General features: G+C 32.5%; 1 protein-coding gene across 2 annotated transcripts in view; it reads right to left on the bottom strand.

The window, feature by feature from the left end:
• The window catches only part of Phb1 (prohibitin 1), a 29,925-nt gene extending 5,763 nt beyond the window's left edge, over positions 1 to 24,162 (bottom strand). Inside the window, exons 1-5 of one of the 2 annotated variants that reach the window (XM_075356664.1) lie at positions 24,012 to 24,162; positions 22,284 to 22,395; positions 6,511 to 6,672; positions 4,298 to 4,440; positions 475 to 591 (exon numbers count right to left, since the gene is read on the bottom strand). In XM_075356664.1, coding sequence (XP_075212779.1) covers positions 475 to 591; positions 4,298 to 4,440; positions 6,511 to 6,672; positions 22,284 to 22,371 — 510 coding nt within the window. In that variant the 5' untranslated portion in view covers positions 22,372 to 22,395; positions 24,012 to 24,162. Of the gene's footprint in view, positions 1 to 474; positions 592 to 4,297; positions 4,441 to 6,510; positions 6,673 to 22,283; positions 22,396 to 23,843; positions 23,966 to 24,011 lie in introns of those variants that run through there. The other variant, XM_075356665.1, reaches the window with a different exon arrangement.
• Between the last annotated feature and the right edge of the window lie 164 nt (positions 24,163 to 24,326).

The raw sequence follows: 24,326 nt of genomic DNA, 5'->3' as shown, positions 1-24,326 counted from the left end.
ACGTTGATATGGCCGTTTAAGTCGTCCTGACTTACGCCCTTAACAACTACTGAAAGAACTGCTGCCCTCTTTCACTTAATCTGACACAAAACAAAAACAGAACATATACAATCTAGGATATATTCACAAACTGATGCAAACTCAGTGATGTGAACTTATTCTCTTATAATTTAAATATAAAGTTACAAAGGTTGTTATAAAGTAAATTAAGTAATAAAGTGTTGTGTTTATAATAACATAACTGTGAAATAATAAAGAGAATAAGCTATTTAATTAAAAGTAGTAATTAGTTTAATATCCAGCATCATTGCAATAACTAAACCATACAATTACTAATATTTGCAAATAAAAACTCAGGAAAACAATCTTATGAACTACACAAAACAAAAAATGTCTAAATACTTATTAATTAATTAGATAAAAGAAAATTTAAAATGTAGCATTATATATAAATGATATGAAGTAATGACTTACAATTGAGATATCATCTAATATGACACCAAACTGTGAAGCTCTTTCAACCAAATACTCGCTGACTCTTTGTGAAACTAACTCTCGCTGTGTGATTAATTCACCAGCATCAAACTGAGCCTAAAAAACAATTTATACCTTAATACAATTTTGTTCTTTTCAAAATGCATCCTGAAATAAAACTTCAAAAAAAAAATCCACTGAAGTTTAATAATTAACAGAAGGAAAGCAATCAACAGTCATACTAATTTATTTACTCATTTCAACAAGTACTATGTCTAGAGTTATAGACTAGCTATATATTTCATCTAGTACTACATACTAGAGCTACTATACCTATTTTTTTTTTAAAGATGGGAAAAAATTTTTTAAGAATATGGGAAATGCCAAGCCAGATCAGGGTTTAACACCAAAACCTGGAAGAAAGGTAGAGATGGCTGAAGTTCAGGGAACTGGTAACAGAAAAAAAACTTTCACAAATTTAAATATTTCAACCACTACTCTTATGTTAAAGCCCATCAGCGGGTATGAACGAGGGGGGGGGGACTGGAAGCATCACAAGGCAGGTTGGTCTTCCCCTACAGGGCTGAGATTTCTACTATAGTAGTTCCCCTACAGGGGAACTACTACTATTAAAATATAAATTTTTTTTAACACACGTCTAAGTGAACACAAAAAAAAATTAGGAAAATATGAGTTTAAATTGGAAAGTATCATATCTTTGACCATTTTACAGGTTTTGAGTAATAGGAATCATAACTGAGTGTACTTCACATCAGATGGGTTTCTCAATTACTATAGCACACACTTTAAACTGTTATTAATAATTATGTGAAAGCACCATATACCTTAATCTGACATTGTTATATGCATACTAAGTCCCTCTTGACTGCAGTGTTAAGATGCCATTATTACTTCCACCCTCTCACATGTTACATTTAAAATGTAAAATACCTTTAGAGTAACAATATTATTTAAATCAGAGTAAGCAAATCTGATAGGTAGTTAATGAAACCTGTGATTGGTAAAAATTTATCAAAACCAGTTGGTTAGCTGGTCACAGTACCCACTGAGTAGAGAAGATTGAATATTTTAACATTCTAGTTGCTTGTATTTTTCAGAGCTTTCTATATTTCTTTAATTAAACTTGATTTATCAAACCGTTTTAGAAGTATGAGTTTCTTATAATGTACTTCTAACAACCTTGTTAGAAGAATATAATGATTAAATTACTATTTAAATTAGTTAAACCTTACTTGAAAATAAAACTTATCAATAAGTATTTGCATAAAAGTAGCAGAAGGTCACTGGCATTCTTTGTGAGTGTAGAATTCCAGTGTACTTGAAATCAAAAGTTTGCAAGACGTACGGAGCTAAGTGCTGGCCAGAAAAAAAACATGAAAAAGTCTTGCACACTATGGAAATGTGCATGCTGTGATGGTCAATCAGCTTAACCTGATTTGGCCGCATCACAAAAGTGGATGTGCAAAAGGCAACTGGTGTCGAGCCAATACCTGAGAAAATGAGAAGCACGATTGCAATGATTTGGCAATATTTTGCACAGCAATAACCAATCAGTGGCCAAAACTGCATTCCATTTGAATCCAGTAGGATGGTGGTCACATGGACGACCTAAAAAGCAATGGTTAGATAGCATAAATGAAGATATGTGCACCATCAATGTCCAGCTGAGGATGTGGCAAACTGAACAAAATGGTAGCGCATTACATATCATCAGCCCTGCTCATAGGCAGGAATGGTGCTTAGGAAAAAGAAGAGACTTCCATAAAACTCTCGATACTAATTCATCCTTGCAAATTTTATAAGCTTTGAGTTGGACAATTACACATATTAGACTGACTATTGAAAAAATATTTTTATTACTGATACTACAGTCCACGGAGAAACCTTGTCCTTTTCAACAATATTTTTCCAGTTGTCTCTGGCAAAAATAGAGTGGAATACCCAAAACAAAACTGAATAGAGTGGAAACACCCAAAACAAAACTAGCAGGCAATTCCATTTCTACTCTAGTCAGTCTAGGTATTCCCTCTTCCTTTCTGTTCTGAGTTTGTATGTAACACCCATCTGGATGGTATAATACAGGGTGATTCAAAGAAACGGGAAATTTTGAAAGTTGTGTTGGTAGCCGTGGGCGATTGGTACCACTTGATAAGTGGCGCCAGCCTCTCTAACCCAACCTGCCATTTAGTTGTCATGGATCCTTGAAGTGGTGCGCAACGTGCATTTGCTATCAAAGAGTTTTACAAAAACAATGACAGTGTGGAGGGAGCGCGTAGAGAATTTCGCCGTCATTTTAATCTGGGACGGCACCATGTTCCATCAGCACATGCAATTAAAACATGGATATCTAATGTTGAGGAAACTGGTTCGGCAATGAAAAAGAAAACGCCAGGCCGTGATCAAACCGTCTGTACACCACAGAATGTTGAAGCTTTACAAGATGCTGTCACACGAAGTCCAGATCGGTCAATCCGTCGTCTCTCAACATCTTTACAATTGCATAGTTCAAGTGTTCGTAGAATGTTAGTGAAGGACTTGCGATTCCATCCATACAAGTTGCAGATCGTCCAGGAACCGAAACCAAACGATACAGTTGTGCGAGCACAATTCTGTAATGCAATGCTTCAGAAGATAAATGATAACGAAGAATTTGTTCACGAACTGTGGATGTCAGACGAAGCGCATTTCCACCTCAGTGGATTTGTTAACAAACAAAATTTCAGATACTGGGCACAAGAAAATCCTACGCAGCTACACCAGCATCCGTTGCACAGCCAGAAAGTGACCGTGCGGTGTGCTATGTCATCTTACGGTGTTATAGGCCCTAATTTTTTTGAGGATGACAACGGTCTTGTGATTACAGTGACGTCGGCTCGTTACGTAGCCATGCTTGAAACCTTTGTTGTGGAACAACAAAAGAGATTTCCACCAATTCTTAACACAGCCTGGTTTCAACAAGACGGAGCAACATCACATACTGCACGAATATTGATGGCAGCTGTACACAGATTGTTTGAACAACATGTCATTTCATGAAATGGTGACATTAGATGGCCTCCCAGATCGCCTGATCTCTCAGCTTGTGATTACTTTTTGTGGAGTCACTTTAAAAGCAAAGTGTTCCACAGTAGACCTGCTACAACGGAAGAACTGAAGGCAAAGATCCGAGAAGCAATTGCGGAAATTCCAGTTGAGATGTTACGTCAAACCTCACGAGTGTTTACATAGAAGAGGAGGTCACCTGCATGATGTCATCTTTAAAAAATAAACTAAAATGTATGTATCCTAAAATGGCAACATTTGTACAATTACATGAAATAAAATTCATTTTCTAAAAAAATTTTTCATTAACATTATTTAATTTTTTTTTATTTCCCGTTTCTTTGAATCACCCTGTACTTTCCATTCTGGCCACACGACCAGCCTTACAGGCTGAATTTAAAAAAAAATTTTAAACATTATAAAAGAATTAGAATTTGAATTTAAAACATTACTCTTTGTGTGACCATCATTAAATAATAAAGACACAATATGAAAGATCTGCATTATATGAAGTTGTTTTTTCACAGACCCCAACAGAATATATAGAAGCTCAAAGGAGACTACATGATGGATGAGAATAAATAAATTAAAACTGGGAAAGTAGGCTGAACATATATGTAATTTAAGGAATATTGCAAAAAATAAATATATCAGATTAATCAACATGTACAACATATTCATACAAACATAAAATAAACAATAAAATAACACTAAAAAATATAAAATATAAATATTAACAGAAAGAAAGAAAAATACATACAACTACAGCTTTAAGAACTTCAGTGGTAATAGAAGGCAGAACTCTTTCTTCATAATCAACACCAAGTGTTGCGTAGATTTTTGGAAGTTGATCAGGTAAAGGTCTAAATAAAATTCTAAGTGTAATGTTAACATTTTGTAAATCTGAAAAAATAATACACAATTTCAAACAGAAGTTTTTTAATTTTGATGTATAGATAATAATAGTACTTTTTAACTTCATACAGCTTACACGAGACACTTTTTAAACTATCTGGGTTTATTTTTTTCTCACAAAGCGAACGAAATCAAGAACAATTTTTTGGGCATTGCTATAGTTAATTTTTTGTGCAAATATTTCATTCAATTCTTCTACATGCTTTAAATGCCAGTTTACAGGCTAATAATTGAGGTGAGAACATTACAGAAACCATGGTGATAGATGATCCTACATACTGTATGTTATGAACAATATGATAAGGTTGTTAAGTGATATATGTCCATAATTGGAGCATAAGGTGATACTCTGTTGTGTTTCAACAGCTTGTAGTTGCAAACAAAACAAAAGGCCAATGTACCAAACAGATACGTACTCCTAAAAAGTTTGTACATGGATGTACATAACTAAGTGATGGAAGAACTGATGCTGTATATAAAACGCTGGGTAACCAGCATAACATAAGGAAGTGCTTGTAACATGTCGTTAAATAAGGTGTGCCGAATGAGAGGTGGGTGAGGCACAGTGTTTATATTAAATATTAAAAAGGGACTGGTGAAAAAAATAAGGTTGCCAGAGGGATCGAAGCATGGAACTGTGCAGAGCCAGGGAGGTAGCTAGTCACGCAAGACTGAGTTGGGACACTCTGATGACGTATGAAGGACCCTTGATGTGTAAGGGCCTCACGCAAGGGTCGGGTAGGGTTATGCTCTTTTGCATACCCCCACCAGGGGGTTGGGGTCCGAACCCCAATTAGGAGTAGGGCTGGGAAGGACAGCCCTTCTGGGGAGAAGCATCATGATAACCACAAGCGGTGATCATGTTACTTCAATGACTCAGGAGAGACCCGTTGGGAAGGTCCAAAGGGTGGACTTGCTGAAGGGTGAGTGGATAGTCGTCGCCGCATCACTTTAGGCCAACCAAGGCAACATCTTCTAGGCAGTTACCGATTGGCCTGAAGTGATTAAAAAAGTTTTGTAAAGTGACAAAATATAACATCCTATTTAGAAGTACAGAAGTTTCTTTTAAATATATGCCATAGTACACAAATGGTAATAACTCAGCAACTGGTCATAGAATAATTAATCAATTATAATTGATCAATACTAACTATAATTTTGATTACACATTTTCACTCAAAGTTATCTACAATAAATGAAGGTAAAAGTATGTTCTTTCAAATATAAAAATCAGTCCTTAATCTTAGCAGTTAAGGACTGATTTTAACTACCACAAAACAAATCCATTTTTTCAATAGGATCAGACGTACTATTCAATTGTGTTTTATAAACAGTCAATACAACTGGCTATTTACACACCTTTTGCGGGATAAACTAACCAATTTACTTTACAAACTAGATTATTCCAATTATATTAAAAGAGAAGGGCTTCTCTTTTAATATAATTGGCTTTTTTTTCAAGAAAGGATGGGTCCTTTCTTGAAGTATTGTCAATTAAATCTTTATGATTTAATGCTCCTTTAACTCTCCTTTAACTGCTCCTTTAATCTTTATGCTCCTTTAACTGGATTTCAACTTAGAACTATTATCAATAAACCAGACAAGATCTCAAAATAATCATAATCAATGATAAGTTACTATATCTCTTTAAAAGAGTTCTCTTAGCTTAATTTTCTAAAATTTTACTGCACTGATAAAATAAAACAATATGTCTGTCTTAAGAGAACAATATGTTGGTAAAAAAAATAGATTACAACTGTGTACTGACTTAACATGTAACATATTTCATTATGAAACTTAACAATTTTTTCTAACAAATTATACTACATAAATTTTAAGCTATTCGCTAATTAAATCATATTAACATATCCTTAAATATTTTTTATTATGAAGAAGCAAATAAGTATAATATTAAAAGTTACAATGCAGTTACTGATAATAACATTAAATAAAATGAAATATAAATATCAGGTTATGAATATATATTTTTTAAATTCAACAAACAAATTGCAGATAGAACGAAAAAAATTTTAATGGAAGTATCAAAATAGAAATTACCTTTGCTTCCAGTTATAACTGGAACATTTCTAGGTCGAGAACGAATATCGAATATTATAGGTCGCTGTATCCATGGAATGAAGAAATGTGTTCCTTCACCAACAACTTGATTCTTTATTCCCATAAACCGATCAAATATAACAGCTCTATGGCCACCATCCACTGTAATTTGAATAACACAAATAATTAAACAATTACAAAAAAATAATAAACCACTATGTGTAACGGTGAAGCCAGGAAAACAAGTTGATCTTAATCTCATAATTAGTTCTTTACCAGTATCTTTAAACAAGAGATTTTTAAATATTTTTATTTACAATAGTATTATTTTTGTGAAAGTCAACAATTTTCAGCATGATATGAAACCTGAAAAAATATCACATCCTTAAGACAGCTTAAAACTACTGCTTCATGTTTACAATATACCTCCATGGAGGTAAGAAAGAAATTTTAAATCAAAAATGCTAACTATTTATTTTCAGTTTCATAAGTAAATATCACTAAATTTTGAGTAAAACAGCAAAATTGTTATTCATGTTTCTTAACAAAAATCATGGGAATTATTTTTTAGCTTTTGTATCATCAAGCTTTATTGTCAGCTTTTGACCAAAGATTAGCAAGGAATCCATAAAGGAGATGGATACTTTGCTATTCCATCAATTTTATTTATAAAAGTCTTTATTAAAATTGAACAGCAGTTTGTTTTACACATACGTGTTAACCATATATACTCATTCTAAATGAATCAATAGACTGGACAATCAGTAATCTTCAAAATACTTTCCCTGATCGGAATCCTGGGATTTAATTCAATAATTTTGAGATATAAAACTTTTGACAAACAGTAAAGCCTAGGTCACTGTGTTAGAGTATTTATTCTGGAAATGATTGATCATATCTGACTTAACATTAAAATTTTGGCATGACTGCATCAGAAATAATTAGCCTGCATTCTCCTTAGAACTGAAGATTATAGAGAACTACTATTAACCTATTTATATTCAAATGAAACAGAAAGAGGGTTATTATTTTTATCATGTGGCCATTCTTTACCATTTTATAGGTGCTGTTAAATCATACAATACTTTTACTGGCACCTTTATTTTTAAGTAAATTAATGATTTATTTTTGCTTTCATTTTTCTCATATTTTAGGACACAAATTAAATATCTATTTCAGATTTAATAAACCCTATTTCGGCCTTTCCTGTTTCATCAGAATATTTGATACTAATTTCAAAATCTACCATTAAGTTCTTTGAAGTCTGTCTTAGCATTGCTTGAACAATTGCAAACTTTTAGAAGGCTTCATTAGTGTACGTACAATGGATAAATTATGAACATATTTTTGGTTGTAATTAAACCACTTTCAATGTTGGTTTTAATTGATGTCTATTAAAATAATAAATAATAATAATTTAACATTTTTTTGTTATATTTATGAACAACTTCCTTCCTGAACATAAAGCAGTTTACTACAAAAAGGTTGAAACTCATCCAGTTTGGTGTGTTTTAACTTGTAGACATGGTTTTTTTTTGTTTTAGCATCAAACTCAATTAAATATTTCTTTAAAGTGATATAATCTCAAAATTCAGTAAATTATATTTAGAATTCGAAACTGACCTGAAATTGGTTACTGAACTTTATATGGTTATATTAACTAAAAAAAACCTGTAGAAATCAAACAAAAATCCTCTAAATTTTTTACAAAAAAAAATGTTACACTAGATGGCCATTTTGATTGTTGACATCATTGGTACTGAGAAAATAAAAATACAAAATTTAACTATGAACTGAACATTTTTGGAATTAAAATTAATTAACAAAGATAACACTGATCAACAAAATTTAATTTCTCGTGGCCTTCTCTTTTGATTGCAATCAACTGAACCAAAAATGTCCAAAAAAGCCCAAAATCAAAAAAAAAAAAATGATTTTGGACTTTTTCTTAACAGTAGTAATAACCCTTATTGAGAGCTTTTCAAAGATATATCATATGTGGTACATATTTTAATTGGTTCCAGAGTTATAGACAAATAAAATTTTAATTAATGAAATATTTTGATCTTACAAGGAAAGGCACATTGGTTTGAATCAGACTTCATCTATTTTTTTAAATTTAAATATACTGATTCATTAATTTCATTAACTTTTAAAAATGTTTATAAGAGGTGTAGCTATTAAATAATGAGACTAATGCTGGTACAGAAGATTTGTGTGACAGACAGTTGTGCAGCATGAAGCCTTCTCTTTCAATTGTTGTGGCCTTCATTTGGATAATATCTTTTTTTGTTTTGCCAAAAAAATGATAAGTGTTTTACTAGAGCAAAGAATTATTGTGAAATTTCACATAAAACTTGGAAAAACCGCTACTGAAACTTATCTTTTATTAAAACAAGTTTACGGCAATGAATGTTTATCATGTGCATGGGTTTTTGAGTGGTTCAAGCGTTTCCAAGATGGCCAAAAAGATGTTGAAGATGATGTTTACCTAAGTTGCCCTTCAAAAATGGATAAAAATACTGAAAAAATGGTAATCTGATCTGATAGTCTGTTAACTATTCTTGTCTTTATCCAAGGTAGGCTCAACTCCATGGAAAAATAAGAAAAAACAACCTGAGTTGTAGAAGAACAAGTCAAGGGTTCTTCATCAGGATAAAGCACCGGCTCACACTGCATTGTCTGTCAAGACATTTCTAGCCAAGTATAACATCCCAGTGTTAGACCATCCATCTTATTCGCCTGACCAGGTACCATGTGACTTATCTGTTCCCCAAGGTCAAATCTGCATTAAAAGGAACAAGATTTCAGACTGTATATACTGTAATAACACTGCATAATAAATAATAATGTTTAATTAAAATAAGATAATAATAATTATATGTTGTATAATGGCATCAACTTGTACCACTATTGTTCCATATTTTTTAGCATATTGCCTTTACGGTACAGTCAGTTTGTACTATTATAATAATAATTTCCTGAAACAGATATATTTATATGCCTAAATAAAACGCAAAACAAAATATACAATGATTTATCAGGAATTTAACTTCTACAATAGAGTACTAAAAAAGATATAGGCCTAAGACATTTATGGACGAACAACTAAATAGATTATTATGGTTCTAACATAAAACAGGAAATATTACTTCAAAGGTTAACTTAAAACTACCCATTAATACAACGTTAAGATATATATAAGATATTTCAGTTACATTTAAATAAATCTCTTTTAGCATATTATGTCAATGTTCACTCAGTATAACACAGTAGTTACATGCATAGGTCATCAGGGTAAAATTAACTCCAGTACTTCAGTAGCGAGCTGAATGAAACCCACAACTTACATAAAAACGAAGTTGAACGAGAAATAACAAGAGAGAATAACTGATTCTTATAGTGTTAAATGAGAGAGAATAACCAATTCTGATAGTATTTTTCATGCTGATTTCAAATATGAAATCAGAATTCTTCTATCGAGCTTAATGTTTTTGTAACTACCACTCATATTTTTAGGAGTGTCATGCATGAACTCCATAAGCATAGCATTTTGTGAGCATAATTTATTGTATTTTGTATCAACAAAGTAGCTTTTATTAATTTAATACAGTCCTTTAATTGTTGCCACATTGATTTTTTAGACATTAGTCATCATGTTTATTATTTACACACTAATTAAAATGTATAAGAATATGACTCATTCTTTCTATTTTCTTAGTTATTTCTGTCATTATTATATTTACTTAAAACTGTTGTATAGACTAGAGAAATATTTTTAATTCTCATTAAGTGCAAGTTCTTGTGTGTAACATTCAATTTTGTGGCTTTCATATTTGCGGGTATATGTTGTTCAGTAAAGTGAGTGAATGTTTAATAATTAGTGTTTATAAAGTGTCTCTTTTTCAATAATATTAGTAATTGTAATGCATTAATCATCCAAACAATTTCTGCTATAACTGTGGTCAGGTAATGAAGTTTCAGGAAAAAATATAACTCCACTGATAAAAAAGTCATATGAATCTTGTGTAACTGGTTGGCTAAATGGTCACATGTCATTTGCAATTCCAATGGTTTGGAGAGAACCGAAGGATCACACCACAGACTGTTATTTTTGTGTAATAAAGGTATCTGGGATAACAGTGAAAACTAGATGTACTGTTAAATACCCAGATATTCCCTCCATCATGCTGCCAGTGTCACACAGCCGAGAGTTTCCAATCCAGTACCACTAGAAACATGGAACTTAGATAAAGATGAAAATGTCAAATCTTGTACTGACTTATCAGGCAATGAAGAAAGAGATCCAAACTTTATACAACATAGATATACTGAACCCCATTTAATTAATCAATCATAATTAAATGATTTGGTTCATAATTCTAAATTTATCAATGAATGATGCAGAAATACTGACATCAAGACTGAAAGGATCGTATCTTTTACAGCCAAAGATTAAAATAAGTGCTTTCTGTGATGGAGTCAGAATTTGAACATTTCTTCTCTCAATACAAAAAATTACTATACTGTAATGATGTGGACTCTTTACTGGAAGCTTTGAGACAAATGCCCATCCTGACGAATGGCGACTTTTTATTAACTCATCAAAGATTAGTTTGAAAGCTGTTCTACTACACATTGGAAATGAACACCATCAGTACCATTAGCATACACTGTTCACATGAAAGAATCTTATGAAAATACGAAACTTGTATTGAGTAGGATTCAGAAAAATATTTATGGCATATTTGTGGAAATTTGAAAGTAATAGCACTTTTACTAAGACTGCAGCTTGGGTAGACTAAGTTCAATTGCTTTTTGTGCGAGTGAGACAGCAGGGATAGGAAAAACGATTACATAAAAGAGCAGTGGCTCAAGAGAGAGGTACTGACTGCAGGAGAGAAGAATGTTGTTACTTAGGCATTAGTAAAATCAGAAAAAGTTTATCTTCCACCACTACACATTAAGATAGGTTTATTCAAAAATTTTGTTAAAGCAATGGATCGTAATGGTGCACGGTTTCAATTTCTAAAAAACAAATTTCCTATTATAAGCGATGCTAAAATAAAGAAAGGTATATTTGTTGGATCACAAATAAGAAAACTAATGAGAGATAAATGTTTAAATGACTTGGAGGTTGCTGCATGAAAATCATTTCAAAATGTGGCACAACTTCCTTGGGAACCATAAGACCAGTAACTACAGAGAACTTATGAGTGAATGAATTCCTTCAACACTACAAAGAACTTGGATGTAATATGTCACTCAAAATCCATTTCTTATATTCACATTTGGATTTTTTCCCTAACAATCTCGGCGCTATCAGTGATGAACATGGAGAACGCTTTCACCAAAAGAGATATCTACAATGGAAACATGATAAATGTTAGCAGACTACTGTTGGAATCTAAAGAGAGATCTACCTAAGCAAATTACAGCAGAAAATCCAAAAGAAATAGATTTTAGGTGAGTATAAAATGCATGTAATGTATTATCATCATACATTTTTTGTTTCAAAAGAAATTTCAATTACAAAAAACTGAGTCCGATAGGAAAAAAATGTATTAATGTATATGAACTGAGCATTGAAAATCTGTTGTGGAACCACATGACTATACACCTATTAAATTACATATACACATTTTTTGCTACAGTTCATTTAAACTTATTTCATTTGAAAGTGAGATACAATCCTCTAATTCTTTAATAAAGTGGACAGTTACACAATTGCTGAAATATTAGTTTTTATTAACATCATATATTTATACAATTATTAATCCAACAATCTTACATGAAATATTAGGATTGAGTAAAAGCCCCTTTATTTTGTATTACTAGATCAGTATTATTTGTATCTTCGTGAGTTGCTGATTAACAAAACTTTTCGATTTCTGGTGTGTCGTATAGATAAAAGTTTATAAAATATTCTATTCAGTGAACTCCTGTATACTGGTTACAAATGTTAATTTTGGCCATATGATGTAAAATATTCAGTTTTTATTACTGGATTATTTAGTGAACCAAAAATGAAAAAGAAACAAACATACAGGAAAAAGAAAGATAACATGAAGAAATATATCTCAAAAAAACAAGAAGATAAATATGAAGAGGAGAAACTGTAAAGAACAAGGGAAGAATAAACAAATTAAAAGAATATGATAAATAAAAAGAGGAAGAAAACATTAACACCAAGGAAAGAATAAAAAGATTAAGAGAGGATGATGAATATAAAAAGAGAAAATTAAAAAAACTAGAAAACATGTACATAAATTAAGATCAAAAGAATTATATCAAACCAAAGAACGATTAAATGATAGGCAACAAAAAAACGAAATGATCAACGTTGACTTAGCGAGAATATTGTACGACAATATCTGAGAGTAATGAACTAAAAGATAAGAATTTTTTGCAGTTTATTTAAGATCAAGCATGTATGCCTCAGTGTATATGTTGTTCTGAGAGTCTATTTTTCAGTCATACGGTAGTTAACTTTAATGTAGATAAAATTAAACTAGAAAATCCAAAAATAATACGATTCTAAATTACAATTTTCAATTAATATTAAATAATCAGATGTTTTATCAAATCTATTACTTATATACATATGTAAAGTATCTTACAAAACAGTAGAATATAAAACAATCAGAATATATATTGAATTAGTTTTATGTGGTGGTGATAATTTCAATTAATACTTTCTGTAAGTGTGAATGAGTGAGTACAGGGTCAGGGCACTCTTGCCCTTGAGGTAAGAAATCGCCTCTAAAGGCAGATGAATCATTGATTAGTCAATGCCAAAAGTTGAAGAAGGCAACCAAAAACCACTTCATTTAAGATGATAGTATTAGCAGTTCACTGAAAACACTTTAACAAAGCAATCTAGAATTGTAGATCATTCTGATCTCCAGGTGGATCTGTCCAACAAGAAACCAGCTAGCAATAGTAAAGAAATAATAGGGATTTGGAATGTAAAAACTACAGACATTGTGGGAAACAGTAGAATGGAAAGAGATGTCATGAAGAAGCATGCCTTTCCTCTGCCATCCCAGACATTTCTTCTTCAATGCGGGCTTGACTTTGTTCTCAATCATGGCTGAGTAGGAACAGACATGTTAGGGCTATCAAGAGGTGAGGGGGCAAAATGAGGGATTTCTGAAGCAGTGGCTGCAGAATAAGTAATACAGGAATATGAAGTTGATGATAAACTGCGATATGGAGAAATGGCAATTATCATCAACAAGAATGTTAGTATGAATTAAGGGGAAACTGGAATTAAATGAAAGAATCATACTAGTCAGAATTGACATTAAACCAAAGGATATTATAATAGTTAAATATATGGTCCTGCAATTAGTCATAAAATTGGAAAAAATGTGGTAGAAGGAATGATAAACGGCGTAAAAGAACAGGAAAACTTAATTAAATTTTCCTGAGACATGAATGCTATAGTGGGTGAAGTGAGTGATAGGAATATAGCTGGAGACTACGGTCTTGGAAATAGGAATGAAGAAGGTGATATGTTAATTGAATTCAGTGCAAAGAATAATTCATATGTGGCAAGTATCATGTTCTGTCATTATGACAAAAAAGATATACTTAGAAAATGCTTACTGACAAGAGAAGATTCAAGATCAACTAAATACTAATGAAAAGCAGATTTAGAAATCAATGCAAGAATTATTACAGTTGCCCCATAGCAGATGTAGAAATTGATCACAATTTATGAAGGAGAAGTGTCTTAAAATCCAAAAAGATACAGAAAAAAATATCTGAAAAATTAAATAACAAAAAAGAAGACATCTCTAAACAGTACAAAGACACAGAATGCGAGGAGAAAGGAAAGAGGTAGAAGATAATAAAAATTGGGAGAGGATGAACAATGCATTCTTGAAACTGCAACAGCTGTTGTTGGAAGAAAGGGCACTTCCATTATATGTCAAAACCCTAATGTTAGGTTTCAACAATTTATCTTAAATCATGGCCTTTAGAATAACGTTTTACAATAATTGCATTTTCATTTGTAACGGCATCCAGCTGAACACAGAAAATTCATGATAAATGAGGGAAAGCAAAAACAAGACTGGAGGATGATGATTAAATACCAGATAGATACAGACCTGTATGAATACATGTAGTATGGACATGTATAGTATGAGCAGTGACTTGCTATGTTAATTATAAATACAGGGTTATCATAAAAGAATAGTGCGGTTTTGAACATGGTTTAAATTAAAACAGAATTACTTACAGTTTATGTTTTTTATTTTTCAAATTTGTTGTCTCAAACTTTTTTTACATAATTAATAAATTTGCCCTTAGTCGCTCGAAAAATGTCCAAACGATACTCAACTTCTCTCCAAACATTAGTTAACATTTCTTAGTTAATGGTTGTCATTGCTTCATTAATCCTGTTTTTTAAGTGGTTTAGGTCGCAAATTTTTTGTGTATAAACAACACTTTTGATGTACCCCCACAAGAAAAAATTGCAAGGTGTCAGGTCTGGACTCATTGGAGGCCAAAGTATGGGTCCTTGCCGGCCTATCCATCGATCTCCAAATTTTTCATTCAAAGCGTCCGTGACCAATGCATTGAAGTGCAGGGGAGCACCATCTTGTTGGAAATGAAGTTTATGAATGTTTTCGAGTTCATCCAGTTGAGGAAAGCAATAATTGGTTAACATGTCAAGATAAACAACTCCATTACTTGTTTTTTCAGCAGAAAAGAAGAAAGGCCCTATTACATGAATTTTCATTACACCATACCAAACATAAACTATAGGCGAATCGCATTGTTTCTCAATAATTGCGTGTGGGTTTTCAGAGCCCCATATTTGTGAATTGTGTCTTAACACATCCATTCACATGGACTGTAGCTTAGTCTGTAAAAATTATATCATCTAAAAATGATTCGTTTTCACTTATTCTCTCCAACATTTCAACAGAAAAACTGTAACTTTTTACACCATCATCGGGTTTCAATTCCTGCAGTATCTGGATTTTATAAGCGTGTAATTTCAGTTTTTTATGTAAAACTTTGTGAACTGTTGATTTTGGAATACCTAATTCGAAGCTTCAACAGGGATGGACTTCCCAGGATTTCTAATTGCCGATTGTCTAATTAGTTCAACCGTTTCGTCTGGTACACTTGGTCTGCCGGTTGATTTCTGTTTCTTAACTGATCCAGTTTCTTCGAATTGTTTGAACCAACGTGTTATGTTATTTTTGTGTGGTGGATTTCTTCTGAATTCATGTCTAAACACACGTTGAACTAGAATTACGGATTTTAATTCAGCCATCAATAAAACACACTTTGCTTTGTCTTTATCCGAGAACATAGTAACTCACTAAACTCACTGCAACAACAATACAAGAACTGACGTTGTGGTTACAATTGCTGATAAACTTTTGGGCTGGAGGCTTTAAATATGATGGAGGAAAGGTACACAATGAAAAATTCTGTCAATCTGAAAGGCCATAAGAAATTCAAAATGATAAGGAAAGTTTAAGTAAAATATAGGGGAAAAATATGTAGAAATAGAAGACTATGGAAACGAGAAATAAAGAAGTTAGCTAAAAATATTTTAGAAGTCCGAAGTATTGTGGCAGTGCTGTGAGAGGTGAAATACTTTACCTACGTTATTCAAGAGGATCAGTCTTTCTTACCATAAACTTGAAGCTACAATTTTGTAATGACCAACCATTACTTAAAACGGTTCTTTTATTTTTAAATTCTTCTAAATTTAAATGTAATCAGTTATCAATGAAAAGCCTAGTACGACTTTCCCAAACAAACAATATCATTTTTATTATTATTATTTTTCAAATGTGCATGGTGGGTGGCAGATCGAGGGATACTAGAGGCGGATCTCGAAGCACTGAGCCCCCACAACGTCGTCTGTAACATTCTCAGGGCCAAAAAGGTTGACCTGGATAGTCCTGAAAATTAGGTAGCACCTAGTCAGGCTAGTGTAGGAGGACTCGACCGGAAGTAATGTGTTAAACGGTTCCGGGTCGAGTCCTGGTAGAAAGGGGGGTGGTTTTAGTCGGTAGTGTGCTGATAGTGATTGGATAATACCAAAAGCGGGAGCCCAACAACCCGTGCATAAGTGCATTTCCACTCCCTCCACAAAAAAAAAAAAAAACATTATTACTGTTGTCTCAACTGTTAATACATTTCTTATTATCACTAACATCTATTTAAGTCAGATTATTACATGCTTGTATAATATATTTGAGTATTGTTTAGTTTAATGAAACATATTGATTTTATATGTATATATGAGAGGTGGATCAAAAAATAAGTTACACCCTTGCCATATTCTTCAACTGAAAGGGATATATTCATGTCTTGAGGTAGAAGCACTGGTTGTGTTGTCTTCACGCTTCCTCAGCAGCAATTCTGTATAACATTCAGTGCATGTGTAGTGTTGTCAATAAGGCGTGTTTCGTCCAGCGTAGAAGTGTGTTCAGTAGTCTAAATTGTGGGCAAAAGATTACAATTGTTGTGAAATTCATCACCAAATTGATGAGATATACAGTGAGAATACAATGTCACGCCCCATGATCACAAAATGGTGTCAAATGTTCAGAAACAGAACAAATTTGAGTGACGTGACAAACTGTGTGCTGGATGTCCTTCAATTGTAAACACGACAGCTAACGCAGAATGCGTGAATGAAATAATCTTGAGTAATCGGCGCATTAAAATGAGAGATTGTAAGTGAACTTACCATCAGTTATGGTAGTGTGTTTTCAATTATTCACGATTAAGGATGAAGATGTATGCATGATGGATGCCATATCTGTTGACATAGAACCACAAACTTTTACGTATTGTTTCTCATCTTTCTTTTTTTCAATGTTATTCCAGGACTGGTCCAAAGTTTTTGAAACAAATCATCACAGGGGATGAGAGCTGGGTGCTTCATTACATTCCTGAGACTAAACAAGCATCACATGAATGGAGACACAAAAATTCACTGCAGCCAAAAACATCCCCACATGTTTGAAAGGTTATGCTAACAGTTTTTTCGATTCTGCAACAGTTGTTTATAGTGAATTTATGCCCCGAGGAATAACAATCAATGCCGAATCTTACTGTGACTAAAGAAATTGTATAAAGCCATTAAAGATCAAAGACCTGGAAGATTGGGCGATGGGGTAATTTTTCTTCACAACGCTACTTCTCATTCAGCTCATGTAACAAAGAAGTTACTGCAAAATTCAACTGGGAAGTGCGGTCTTATCCACCTTTTAGTCTTGACCTAGCACCCTGCCACTACCACCTGTTTGGTCCTCTCAAGCAAGACCTGGGAGGGGAGTGTTTCACTAATGATGATGAACTGAAGGAAGTGGTTGTTAAATGGTTGAAGGAAATTGGAAGAAAATTTTAATGAGAGTGAAATTAAAAAATTTGTCATAAGTTATGATAAGTGTTTAGAAAAACTTGGTGATTAAGTTGAAAAATAGATAAAAATATGTAGTGAATATAATATAGATAAAAAAAGTCTTATAAATTAGTGCTTGTTTCATAGAGAGGGTGTAACTTACTTTCTGATTGTCCCTCGTATGTAGTAGTATACAATAAACAATATATATATATATATATATAATTGGACGAAATGATTCCGGAACCGATTTAAACTTTCTCCATACTTAAAATCTCAATTAAGAAAATCGGTTTGCGCCTCCACATTGGTTCGTCTGGATAACCAGTTAGAAACGTGGAGATTTCTACTGGTGAACTAAATCGGAATCCCCTCTCTGGATCACATCCAGAGTTGTAACTCGGGAATTTATTCCCACCCATGGCTGACTTGCCTTTGAAAGTCAAATATGGAAGGTCTTTTAAGAAAAAATCCACCGTCTGGTAAATACCAGAGAAGGCTGCACTCGGATCCGGTGGGCAGCTGCTTAAAAGATAACAATGAATTGGAGCATTTGGAAACATCCAAAAACAACACAACTTCAAAATTGAGGATAAGACACAAGCAAATAAACTACATTGCCACTCACAACATTAATTCTCTAACTCAACCCGGCAAACTAAAAACTCTAACAGACATAATGGACAAACAAAATATCCTAATCGCAGGACTTCAAGAAATGAGAAACACCGATCGAGAGCCGTTTGAATCTCAGGGTTACAGAATTTACAAAGGAATCCCCGGGAAACGTGTGATGAAGAATTGCCCACAGTTCGGAACAGGATTTGCAATCAATCTTAAAATAATTGACTCAGTCGTAGAATTTAAGTCTTACTCCCCCAGGATTTCAACCTTAACCCTAAAATCAGCCAATAAATTCTACACCATAATAAATGTCCATGCTCCCACCAATGACAAAAATAATCTTAAAAAAGATAGAGAAGAGATGGACAAATTCTGGGAACTTCTTGACCAAACTGCAAACAACATAAATAAGACCCCCACCAAGATTTTAATAGGGGACTTTAATGCCCAACTTGGTAAAGAACGAAGATATCGTGATATTATCGGAAAATGGCCTGCCCAAAAGAAAACTAACAAGAACGGCCAAAGACGTAGAATTTTGCAGAAACCATAATATGATCTCAAAATCCACCTATTTTATGAGAAAACCAAACAAATTGAAGACTTGGAAACACCCAGATTGGAAAAAAGGGGAATGGCAACTCGATCATGTTTGCATGGACCGGAATTATCACAAGGAGATTTATAATGTAAAAGTCTTGAGAGTAACAGATACTGGATCGGACCATTACTTAATTAAAGTTAAAATAAAATTCACCCCGCATAAAAAGAAAAAATCCCAACCTAAAAACAAAAGAGCTTATGATCCACATAAATTAATAAACAATGCCATCTTTGAAGAAACAACAAAAAAAATCAAATTAACTAATAATTTAAAAGCACTAACATCCCAACTGAAAGAAATAGCTGAAGAACTAGCCCCTATAAACCCAAGAAAAAAACACCAATGGTGGAATGAAGAATGTGACAAAGCAGTCAAAGACCGACACTGGGCTTGGATCAACCACCAAACCCAGAAAACTGAAGAATCTAACCATGAATTCATCAAACAAAGGAAAATAACTCAGAAAATTATAAGAGGAACCAAACGACAAGCCCAAAAAAACTTGATTCAGCAAATAGAAGAAAGTTCCAAGAAAACTAACTTCTGAGACTATTATAAAATTTTTGGTCAGGCTCTTCAAAGATATGAACCACCCACCCTTATGCTGAGAGGAAAAAAAGGAAATATGGCCCACACCAATAAAGAAAATGCTGAAATTTTGGCAGAAACCTTCAATAGACCCCTCAACTGTGACGACCCCCCAGAGCTTTTTGAGATTGACACCGAAACTCCAGTTAAAACTTCACCAGTAAATATCAACCCGCCAACAATTCAAGAAGTTCTCGCAGCCTTAAATGAAATAAAAAACTACAAAGCAAGCGGAGAAGACCAGCTTTTCGCAGAACTCTGGAAACACTCATCAGTTTATTCAGTCAAAACTTCCCTACATCTATGCCTCGTGAAAATATGGAACGAAGAAAAACTTCCAGAACACTGGACCACAGCCCTCATCCATCCATTACATAAAAAAGGGGATAAAACTAATCCGGAAAACTACAGAGGCATATCCCTCCTGGATTGCACATACAAAATCCTGTCGAGAATCATATACAACCGATGCAAAGACCAACTTGAACTGGAACTTGGGGAATACCAAGGGGGATTTAGGCCATGGAGAGGTTGCCCGGAGCAAATAATATCCCTAAAACTTATGATGGACTTATATAAAAGACGGAAAAAACAACTAATAATCACCTTCGTCGACTTTAAAACGGCCTATGATTGTATACACCGACCATCCATGCTGAATATTCTGAGAAACCTGAGCCTTCACCCTAAACTCGTAAACATGATAAAATTAACTTCAACCAATACCCAGTCCAGAGTGAAATTCAGAGCTGAACTCTCTCAACCCTTCTACATAAAAACTGGATTGAGGCAAGGAGACGGCCTCTCACCACTCCTTTTTAACTGCGCCCTCGAATTTGTCATGAGAAAATGGTATGAAATAAATCCCAAAAATATAAAAATGGGTACTAAGAAAAATTCCATCACACTAAATTGCCTAGGATTTGCAGATGACCTCGCTCTTTTAGCAAATAATATTCAAGAAGCCAAAACACAAATCATGAGCCTTCAAAACCTAGCACAAAAGATAGGGCTTCATATCTCTTTCGAAAAAACTGAACTAATGGCCATAGATCCTCTGGTAATAGAGCACATTACGGTAAACAATCGGAAAATTAAAATAGTAAAACAATTTAAATATCTAGGGGAAATAATAACTTATAATTTAAATGAAAAAGTGACATGGCAAAACAGGCCAAATAAAATGATTAAATCCCAAAAATTAACTTGGTCAACATATAACAAAAAATGCCTTTCTGCTAAAACAAAACTTAAACATTATAAAACTGTAGTACAGCCAGAAGTCACCTACGGAAGCGAGAATCTTTTCAAAATCACTCAGAAAAACCGAATTGAAAAAATTCTGAAAATAGAGAGGAGAATTGTCAGAACGTGTATCAATAAAAAAATAATGGTGGATTGTGCCAAATGAGGTGGTGTATCGAGAAATAGAGCCTGTTACTGATACTATGCGGAAAAAAAGAATCTCTTTCTTTGGTCATCTCATAAGGACACCGGAAACAAGACTGTCAAGAAATATCATTGAAAAGCTCTGGTTCCAAAAGCTAGAAGTAGGATGGATCAAAGAAATTAGAGAAGATATGAAAGAATTGGGAATTTCCCTGACTGACTTACAGAATAAAACTGGAAAAATTACAAAGCTAAAAGATAAAAGCATTAGATTTAAACAAAAGTCAGACAAACGACAAAATACAACGAAGAGGGTGTTTACGGATGAAGAAAAGAAAGCAAGATCTGAACTGGGCAGCTCGGAAGAGTAAAATAACATGCTTTTCTCAGAAAAGATCCAACTAAAATTGACTTAAGTGGTCCCATGTTGGCCGTAAAAGCATAATAATAATATAATATATATATATATATAATTATAATATTTAAAAAAAAAAAAAAAATATTTTTTTTTTTTAAATATTAAGATTACGTACCTCTTTAAGGGATTATGTACATGTTTTAAAGTTCCCTTAGGTCACATAACCACAAAACCATTATTTGGTGGCTGATCAAATCAGTACTCACATATTATGTTAATCATAATTCATTCTTATATGACATTTGTTCCTTTTCAGTATCTGTTACAATTACAAAGTTACACATTTTTCTAATTTAAAACTTAAAAACTTTTTTAAAAATCTGCAGGTAGTGCAAATGAGTTTGTTAATAAATTTGTCGTTCCAATAAATCTCTTTTGGGGTTCTACATATGCTAAATTAATATAATTTATTTATCTCTTATTTTGGTGGTTTTATGGAATATCTTTCTTCAATTATTAAAAAGTTAGTTATTCTGCCATTTTGGGTCTTATGTTTCATTTACAAAATTAATATTTATATATTTCATGCTTTTTCGTAAACCTTATATTACTGTGTTTGAACCAACTTTAGTTTCACTGTTATTGCATAATATAAAATTTTACTTTTGGCAGCCATTTTGATGTGAACCTGATTCTGTAATATGATACTTAATTTGAATCCTAAATCAAAATCTGAGACAAAAAGTGTTCACACACTTAATATTCAATTAAATAATGAACTGTTCATTTGTTGAAAATTATTCATCGTAAAATACAATACATACCATTATACAAGGCTGAATTAACAATCCCACCAGTAAGCGCTACTCCAAGCCCAATTTGACCCAATCTGTTGAAGAACTGTGCAGCCATTTTCTTTTTAGTTGTGCTACTAAACTGTAAAATAATCAAACAAAATTAAAGTTTAGGTAACATATTTATAAACATTCTTAAATATATTTATAAACTTTATGGATAGGCAGACTTATGTTTAAAAACTCATTCCAAATAGTCCTAACAATGTTAAGTTAAGAAGGTGAAATCTATTTACATTTATAATTGCCCAATAGTTTTTTTAGCTATCAATACTTGTTAGAACACTGAACTGAATTCCTAACTAAATATTTTTGTCTTCTTTCTTCTAACTGCAATACAATTAAAAGGAGATTAAAAGATTTGTGGTATATATTAAAGAGGGATAGACTCTGGATTCAGAAAAACATCAATTTCTCATATATCTATGACTACATTAACATTTGAGCATGGTTTTTACTGAAGAAAAATTCAAACATTATGACTCTAAACAGTGGTTAATACAAACTTGTATCTACAATAATATCTTTGATCGGCTAGATGAAACTTCATCAATAGGTGCTTACTTTTATATACATCAGTTAATGATGTACAGTAAACTTGCATATGTTTTCTAACAACTTAGTCTGGAGGAGTAGTAGTTTGTAAGCTCTAAGTGCAGAATGTAAGATTAGTTTTACAACAAAATTGTTAAGTACCAATATATAAACATTCATCTAAAAAATGCAAGTGGTTTGAATATTAACTTATTGTTTTCTGGAATAAGTACTTGGCTGCATAGCATTACAATGAATAAAATCAGCATCAAAAGTAATATCTAAACCTAGAGTTATATCAAAGATAGATTTATTTCAAGCTTATTAATAATGCTGTGTTCCAACTTCATATGACCAATAAAAATTTATTTGTTTTAACAATAAATAAAAAAATTAAGAATTAATGGCTAAGGGAATGGATGTAATATTAAATAGGAACACTCACTCAAATATTTTTTTGTACACATTTTTACCACGGGAAAAATATTTAACATTCCTGAAACTGAGCTTGTAATATAAATTCCACAAAACATGATTCCCCAATGTACCAAAATGGTTGCAAAAGCAATAACTGGGAAATATTGAGAATATAGATTCTACTGACTTAAGAAACTATATTAACTGTTAGCAAATTAATAGTTATTTGCTAATATTATTATATTATTACAATTTATTTTCAGGAGATAAATATATACATTTTGACGATATACTGTTTAAAAGTAAAATGAGCAAAGGTAACAGCAATCCTCGATGTTCACAAGCCACAACTGTGTGCAAAAATACGTAAAACTGTGGTAGCGCGTAGGAATGATGCAAGTAAACACAATCTTGCAGCTTAAACCGGTAAAACAGCTAGTCTAACAATAATCTTGACAGTAATATTCTACAACATATATCTCCCATATTAGTGCAATAACTAATTAATAAAACGTTTTGGCGAACTTTATTAATATAACCAAAAATCGTGAGAAGACCTACGTTAAACAAATAATTTACTTATTTCATTGTGGTTGGAGAAGAAATGCCGATTAATAAAAATAAAAACTGAACAATCCATCACATATATTCTACAAAGAAATTTATTGCAACAATAGAATAACAAGCGTTATTCGTGAGTATCTATAATATGAATACTATCTATAATACTGCTAGAAACATACTTACAATTACGGTAAAAATTTCTATAACCTTAATTTTCTTACAACCTCATGCGGTCCTAGCAGTATCACCAACATTGCGGCTGGTAAACTATTAGCGGTGCAAAATACTATTACAAAAAGGAAATGACTTGCAATAATGCCATATTAAGGACATCTTCAAGCAGCACGTTTTCTTTGTAAGAAATATGTAAAAGATTTGATACACTAAATAAAAAGCATTTTTAATAAATATTGTTTAATTTTACTTCAAAAAAATTTTTCCATAACGTCTGGTTTCTGAAGAAAATAGTATATTTAGTTCATTTAATTTAAAAAAGAA

The sequence above is a fragment of the Lycorma delicatula genome, chromosome 2, assembly GCF_047948215.1.
Source record: "Lycorma delicatula isolate Av1 chromosome 2, ASM4794821v1, whole genome shotgun sequence".
Lineage (NCBI taxonomy): Eukaryota > Metazoa > Arthropoda > Insecta > Hemiptera > Fulgoridae > Lycorma > Lycorma delicatula.
The sequence above is the reverse complement of the archived record's forward strand: the minus strand, read 5'-3'. Positions and strand labels throughout refer to the sequence as shown.